The sequence below is a fragment of the Panulirus ornatus genome, chromosome 21 (genome assembly GCF_036320965.1).
Source record: "Panulirus ornatus isolate Po-2019 chromosome 21, ASM3632096v1, whole genome shotgun sequence".
Classification (NCBI taxonomy): Eukaryota; Metazoa; Arthropoda; class Malacostraca; order Decapoda; family Palinuridae; genus Panulirus; species Panulirus ornatus.
Window position 1 is genome coordinate 23592507 of NC_092244.1, and position 8391 is coordinate 23600897.

General features: G+C 40.7%; 1 protein-coding gene across 1 annotated transcript; it reads left to right on the forward strand.

The window, feature by feature from the left end:
* The first annotated feature begins 1557 nt into the window (after nucleotides 1–1557).
* On the forward strand, nucleotides 1558–8016 carry LOC139756457 (uncharacterized). The gene is made up of 3 exons (XM_071675914.1): nucleotides 1558–1710; nucleotides 1944–2141; nucleotides 7807–8016. The coding sequence occupies exons 1-3, from the start codon at nucleotides 1558–1560 to the stop codon at nucleotides 8014–8016; spliced, it is 561 nt and encodes a 186-aa protein (XP_071532015.1).
* The last annotated feature ends 375 nt before the right edge of the window (nucleotides 8017–8391 follow it).

Below are 8391 nucleotides of genomic sequence, written 5' to 3' on the forward strand. Positions count from 1 at the left end.
AGGGCGAGAGAAACGAAAGACGGAGGCAGAGGAAGCCAAAAAATCAGCCAAGTTCTTCATGCCCTTCTTTGAAATGCCCGGATCAAGTAGTTTAACTAGTTCCATGGAGACACCTGCACCTGCTACACGTTTGTTGGAATCTGAAGATAGATCGAGTGCAAATGTGTCACAAGCTAAAGAGGAAGTAAAGTCAGATAAAACTGAGTATGACGAGGTTAAGAGTGAGGGTGCCAGAGAGAATGTTAACATGACAGGAAGGGAAGACAATGGAGTTGGTGATGATGTTGAATGTACTGACAAAAAATTTACCTGACAAGATTGAACCAGAACACACTAAACCTAATGAAGTGAATGGTGTCAAAGAGTCTCGAACTGCCATACCAGAAGTAATGAAACAACATGACATTGGACTTCTGAAGTTTGACAAGGATAGCAGAAAAGCAATTCTGTCTGATGCAATAAGAACAGAAAGTATAAAGTTGGGTTCAAAGTATTTCCTGAACAGTGAGAGGCCTTTCCTACCAACAAAACAACCGCTCAATGATCGAAACTTGGTTCAAAAGAAAACTAGGGAATGATCACAGTGAGGAATGACTTGCTCATGGCTGGTCTGTTCCCCTTCAAAAAAGTCAGCATTTTACTCTTGTTGTCTTCTTTATTCCAGGTCAGACCATCAATCCTCACTGGAGCAAGAAAATGGATTCAACCAGTGGAAAGTACCTGAAAGGTTTAGTGTTCACGAAAATGCCAAGAATCACCGGAAGTGCTTCACCCAGTGGAAAGAAATGAAAAGAAATTTAGTTGAGAACAGAGTTATTGACATGGAGCTTCAATCACAAATTGAGAAGGGAAAGCAGAAGTAGCGTGATATCTTGACAAGAATCCTTCACTGCATGGAATTCCTTGCATCTCGGAACCTGACTTTGCAAGTACACAGAGTCACATCAGCTAGACGATGATCATGACGCCAATGTGGGAAATTTTCTTGGCTTAGTGAACTACCGGCCATTTTGACCATGTCATGAAAAAACACGTGACCTATGTGAAAAGTCATGCTGAGTCCACGTCTTATCTTTCACCAAGTGTCCAGAATAAATTCATCCACCTGATGGCATCCACTGTTCGCCAGAGTTTACTGAGAAGCATTCGTAGAGCTAAGTACCATGGTCTCATGTTCGACTCGACTCCTGATCAAACACACCGTGAGCAGATGTCAGAAGTAGTGAGGTAGGTGGAAGTTGATTTTGAGAGGAAATTAGTATGTGTTAAAGAGGATCCTTGGTTTTATCCAGATAAGCCAGAAGGATGTTGAGAGCTTGGTTGAAGACATCTTGAAACAGCCAGAGAAAGACGAAATGGAGCCACAACATGGTCGGTCACAGTGCTATGACAACGCTGCTGTGATGGCTGGGCACAGAAGTGCTGTCCAACAAAGAATAAGTGAGAAAAACAAACTGCCGGTGTATGTCAATTGTGATAATCACTCGCTCATCTAAGCTAAGCAAGATCCAATGATGGAATTTAGAAGTAGAAAAACGTCGGAGACGAAAGAAACAAATGGCTGATGAGGACTCAAGAGATGCTGGGTTAACAGACAAGGAGGAAATTGAAAGAGTCATGAAGGTAACACTCGACCGCCTTCACAGAGAAATTGATGAAAGGTTCATTCGTTTGCATGACACAGATGGCAAGTTTGGGTTCCTTCTCAGTGTAGAGGGACTGTGTTACAGTGTCGACAGCAATGACCTAAAGAGGAAGTGTGAAGGTTTATGTGAACTGTAGAGCTCTGATACTGATGGACAGCAGATATAAAAGGAAATTTTAGACTGCAGAATGCTGCTGTCAAGTCGTACCAACATAAAGATAACTCCACCTGAAGAACTCAAATTCATTGCTCAGTATGGAGATGACGGTGTCTTTCTAATCTTCGCATTTCTCTTCAGATAATGCTAACCATCGCAGTTTCCATGGCCAGCTGTGAGAGATCATTTAGCAAGATGAAACTAATACTTTCATATCTGAGAGCTTCTATGGGTCAAGACAGACTCTGTGATCTTGCTCTGCTCAGTGTAGAAAAAGAAACTGAGAAAACTGACTTTGAGCAAATCAAAGACCAGTTCGCATCAGTAAAAGCAAGGAAGGTGCAGTTGTAGTTTTAATTTTGCGTTATGATTTGTTAATTAATGAGCTGTTAATCGGACCTGAAAAGAAAAGAAAAAATTGAATGAGTTATGAGAGTCAAAATGTGAGTACATCTTTTTAGGACACCTTGTATTTTCATTTGAATATATACATAGGTATATTTCCAAAAATACTTTCGTGTTACTAACAGTTTCTTTATTTACCATTCAAAGAACCAAAGGTTTTCAGCATTAATTTTGCAGTGTAATTTTCATAGGCTGGGTACCTCTGGCTTAAGTAGGTTATAGTTAAATTTATGTTCTGGTGAGTCTTTCTACTTAACCTATATATATATGACTATGAATATAATACAGATTGGGGAAGAGCAGTGTGGTTTCAGAAGAGGTAAAGGATGTGTGGATCAGGTGTTTGCTTTGAAGAATATATGTGAGAAATATCAAGAAAAACAGATGGATTTGTATGTCGTATTTATGGATCTGGAGAAGGCATATGATAGACTTGATAGAGATGCTCTGTGGAAGGTATTAAGAGTATATATATGGTGTGGGAGGTAAGTTGCTGGAAGCAGTTAAAAGTTTTTATCAAGGAATTAAGGCATGTGTACAAGTAGGAAAAAAGTGATTGGTTCCCAGTGAATGTCGGTTTGCGGCAGGGGCGTCTGATGTCTCCATGGTTGTTTAATTTGTTTATGGATGGGGTTGTTAGGGGAGTGAATGCAAGAGTTTTGGAGAGAGGGGCAAGTATGCAGTCTATTGTGCATGAGAGGGCTGGGAAGCGAGTCAGATGTTGTTCGCTCATGATACAGCGCTGGTGGCTGATTCGGGTGAGAAACTGCGGAAGTTGGTGACTGAGTTTGGTAAAGTGTGTGAAAGAAGAAAGTTGAGAATAAATGTGAATAAGAGCAAGGTTGTTAGGTTCAGTAGGGTTAAGGGACACGTTAATTGGGGAGGTAAGTTTGAATGGAGAAAAACTGAAGAAAGTGAAGTGTTTTAGATATCTGGGAGTGGATCTAGCAACGGATGGAACCATGGAAGCGGAAGTGAGTCAAAGGGTGGGGGAGGGGGCGAAGGTTCTGGGAGCGTTGAGGAATGTGTGAAAGGCCAGAACGTTATCTCGGAGCAAAGGATTAGTGTTTGAAAGGATAGTTTTTTCCAACAATGTTATATAGTTGTGAGGCAAAGCTGTAGATAGGGTTGTGCGGAGGAGGGTGGATGTGTTGAAAATCAAATGTTTGAGGACAGTATGCGGTGTGAGGTGGTTTGATCGAGTAAGTAATGAAAGGGTAAGAGAGATAATGTGGTAATAAAAAGAGTGTGATTGAGAGAGCAGAAAAGAGGGTATTGAAATGGTTTGGTCACATGGAGAGAATGAGTGAGGAAAGATTGACAAAGAAGATATATGTGTCAAAGGTGGAGGGAACGAGAAGTGGGATACAAAATTGGAGGTGGAAGGATGGAGTGAAAAAGATTTTGAGCGATCGGGGCCTGAACATGCAAGGCGTCCATGGAGTAGAGCGAATTCGAACTATGTGGTATACCGGGGTCGACGTGCTGTCAATGGATTGAAACAGAGCATGTGAAGCGTCTAGGGTACACCATGGAAAGTTCTGTGGGGCCTGGATGTGGAAGGGAACTGTGGTTTCGGTGCATTACATATGACAGCTAGAGACTGAGTGTGAACGAATGTGGCCTTTGTTGTCTTTTCCTAGCGCTACCTCGCGCGCCTCGGGAAAGAGGGGTGACATTTCATGTGTGGCGGGGTGGCGACGAAATGGATGAAGGCAGCAAGTATGAATATATGTCTGTGTATGTATATGTATGTGTACGTTGAAATGTATAGGTATGTATATGTGCGCGTTTGGGCGTTTATGCATATACATGTGTATGAGGGTGGGTTGGGCCATTCTTTCGTCTGTTTCCTTGCGCTACTTCGCTCACGCGAGAGACCAGGCGACAAGCAAAATAAATAAATATAATAAAATATCTATATATATATATATATATATATATATATATATATATCAACTCTTCCACCACAGTTTAGCAGTAAGGCAATCTTAACCTTATCTTTCTTAACTCATGGTTACATCACAAACTGCCTGCGAATCTTCTCGTTCTCTGCTGTATTACCTGATTATATCAGTGGATCAGTACTCAACCTGACGCTCATACAGAACGTTCTAGGCGAATTGCCGCCAACTTTCTTCCCTCTCACACTAAGGAGCTCCCACTTTCAAGCCTGAAAGAAGCACATGCCAGTCCACATATGACACCACGTAATATGTCCATGACAAGAAGCTTTAAATATATAAGGCAGAGAGATTGGGAGAGAAACATTTTCCATAAATGGCACAAGCTAATTGTTATTGTTCAACAATACATAATCGCACCTTAATCCAGCGCAACATGACATAAATCCATTAAAGAAGTATGATAATAATTGCCTGTTACAAAAGCAAAAAAATAATGCAATGACCAATGAAGAGATATATACAATAAACTGAAATAACTATCATTTGTTTTTACGGTCTACATTCTGCCGATCCACCATAAACACAATAAAGGATGCAGTGGCGTCTCTTCTAGGGTATTGCAGGTAGGGCAGGTTGCCCTTGCGCCACTCAACAGGTTTGTTTCATCTATTTAACCCGATTGACCATTTTTATTAACGGGTTTAGGTTTTGTAAGAAAAAATGCAACTCGCCTACTTTTCAACTAAAGTCCAATTTTATGCTAAAATCAGTTGCATTTTATACCGATCTACGTTACAATTATTGATCAAAAAAGTCTTGAACTTTAAGTCTTTTAAAAGAGTTAATAAGAATCTAAGTTGGCCTAAACCTCTTTCAACATTTAATGATTACACAGAATAAATCCTTTTATATCCATCCAATTATGTTAACAAATTCTAAACCAAGCCCCATTGTGTAACATGCTCATTACATTTTTCTTAATATGACAAATATCATTTTGGATTATATCCCTGTGTATAAGGGAGAAAGAATAACTTTCCACTTATTCCGCTGGTCCCGTGTCGAGAAAGTCTGCAAAAAGGGGGAGGGATTTGGTGGCTAAGAAACCTCACCCCACTCGGGTCTTTTTTTTTTTTTTTTTTTGATATACCAAAAGGAAAGAGAGAAGGGGGACAGGTGAGGATTTTCCCCCCAAAGGGGCCCAATCCTCTGTTTCTGAACACTACCTGTTCGCTAACGCGGGAAATGGGGTATTAGTTCGAAAGATCATTGGATTGATATTTGGTTTTGTTTCGAAATATACTATCGGCTATTTTTAGAAGGATAAAAAAGAAGACTTTGACATATGTCTGGAATATGTAATAGGTTCCTTAGTCCGTAATCTGCCGAGCCCTGGAGAATCTGAGGACTGATAGTTGAAATACTATGAAGATAAAATTTACTAATGGAACCAAACAACATTAATATTCATCTGTAAAAGAAACCCCATAGTACAACATCCCAAAACCCATGTAAAAACCATCCCCTATTAACCAAAACAACAAAACAGTCCCAAACACTCTCCACCCCATCCCCTAAAAAACCCATCCTCACTCCCAAATTCTCATCCTTCGTCTCCCCTCCCTCCGTCTTCCCTGCCTTCCCCCCCAACCTCCTCTAACTACCAGCCCAACTAATGCCCAGCCCGGCACAAGAAGAAACCCAAGAATCCCAGATACCATCCATCACCTGCACCACCTTTAAGTAATTGACACCTGCCATAACGATCTCTAGTGCACAATAGACATCACGCTCAATCTGCAGATAACGCTACCCTCCCACCTTACGTCAAGCCGCTGTAACCTCCTCTATCTGGTTCCAGAGATGACAGAACACCATGCCATTACGGGCAGTACCAATTGTATGTAAGTTGATGCAGAAGACAGACCCATACAAACACATAAACCCATCCCCTCTATCACCCATCCCCCCCACACCGCAAAATCTCGATCCATGTGAACAGAAGTATGTTCTCGACCATGCCCAAAACCAGAATAACTGCAACACACGAGACAAAGGAACCTTTCTGCCGTTTGACAAAGTATTAAAGCCTAAAATCAAATCGACCTGATGCAATACGCACAGAAATTAAAAGATTGGTTCAAAGTATTTCCCATTAACAGTTAAGGCCTTTCCTACCACAAAACAACAATCCCCGCACAATAGATGCGAACACTTGGTTTCAAAAGAAAAACAAGGAAATGATCACATGAGGAATGACATGCTCATGTCATGTCTGTTCCCCATCAAAAAAGTCAGCATTCTACTACTTTGTTTTGTCTTCTTATGCCAGGTCAGACCAACAATCCTCGCATGGAGCAAGAAAAAAGGATTCACCACATTAGGAAAGTACCTGAAAGGTTTAGTGTTTACAACGAAAATGCCATAGAATCAACCCCGTAATTGCTTCACCCATTGGAAAGAAATGAAAAAAAATTTAGTTGATAACAGAGTTATTGACAAGGAGCTTCAAAACAAATTGAGAAGGGAAAGCAGAAAGTGACGTGATATCTTAACAAGAATCCATCACACTTCATGGAATTCCAGCATCTCGAACCTGACTTTGCAAGTACAACAGAGTCACATCAGCTAGAACTATGATCAAGACGGCCTAAGGTTGCAATTGTTCCCTTGGCTTAGTGAACTACCAAACTACCGGCCATTTTGACCATGTCCCCATCAAAAAACACGAGACCTATGAAACACATTCAAGCAGAGACCACTTCTTATCTTTCACCAAGTGTCCAGAATAAAAATTTATCCACCTGATGGCATCCACTGTACGCCAGAGTTCTGAGAAGCCTTCTAAGAGCTAGTACCATGGGTCTCATTTTCGACTCGACTCCTGACAAACACAAGAAGCCCGTGGAGCAATGTCAGAAGTAGTGGGATGTCTTAGGCCGATCAAAATCGCGTCCCAACTAAATATTACCCTCTGCACCAATTTAACCACCAGCAACGCCAGAAGTGATTATAATAGTGCCTCAAGGATGACGACAACAAGAACCCAAGCCAAGCTCCCTCCTCCAAGTCTCGCCCCCCCCATGACTGTCACATTGTCACATACCACTTCTTCATATCTTTCATTTGTCACATAATTGCAGCCCACACATCAATCCTAGAGACAACCACCAACGTGCCGTTAATACAATAGGAAAAACACTTGCCCTACTTCTACACTAAGCTAAGCAAGATCCACTGAATGGAAAATAGAAGTAGAAAAAAAGTCGGTAAGACGAAAGAAAACAAATTGTCTGATGAGGACACAAGAATGCTGGGTAACAGACAAGAGGAAATAGAAAGAGAGTCATTTAGGCAACACTCGCGCCTGTAACGTCGACCGGCCATCCCAGAAAAATGTTGAAAGGTTCATTCGTTTGCATGACACAGAAGGCAAGTTTTGGGTACCTTCTCAGTGTAGAGTGAACTTTGTTTACAGTGTCTGACAGCAAAGACCTAAATAGGAAGTGTGAAGGTTTATGTGAACTGTAGATCTCTGATACTGATGGACAGCAGATATAAAAGGAAATTTTAGACTGCAGAATGCTGCTGTCAAGTCGTACCAACATAAAGATAACTCCACCTGAAGAACTCAAATTCATTGCTCAGTATGGAGATGACGGTGTCTTTCTAATCTTCGCATTTCTCTTCAGATAATGCTAACCATCGCAGTTTCCATGGCCAGCTGTGAGAGATCATTTAGCAAGATGAAACTAATACTTTCATATCTGAGAGCTTCTATGGGTCAAGACAGACTCTGTGATCTTGCTCTGCTCAGTGTAGAAAAAGAAACTGAGAAAACTGACTTTGAGCAAATCAAAGACCAGTTCGCATCAGTAAAAGCAAGGAAGGTGCAGTTGTAGTTTTAATTTTGCGTTATGATTTGTTAATTAATGAGCTGTTAATCGGACCTGAAAAGAAAAGAAAAAATTGAATGAGTTATGAGAGTCAAAATGTGAGTACATCTTTTTAGGACACCTTGTATTTTCATTTGATATATATACATAGGTATATTTCCAAAAATACTTTCGTGTTACTAACAGTTTCTTTATTTACCATTCAAAGAACCAAAGGTTTTCAGCATTAATTTTGCAGTGTAATTTTCATAGGCTGGGTACCTCTGGCTTAAGTAGGTTATAGTTAAATTTATGTTCTGGTGAGTCTTTCTACTTAACCTATATATATATGACTATGAATATAATACAGATTGGGGAAGAGCAGTGTGGTTTCAGAAGAGG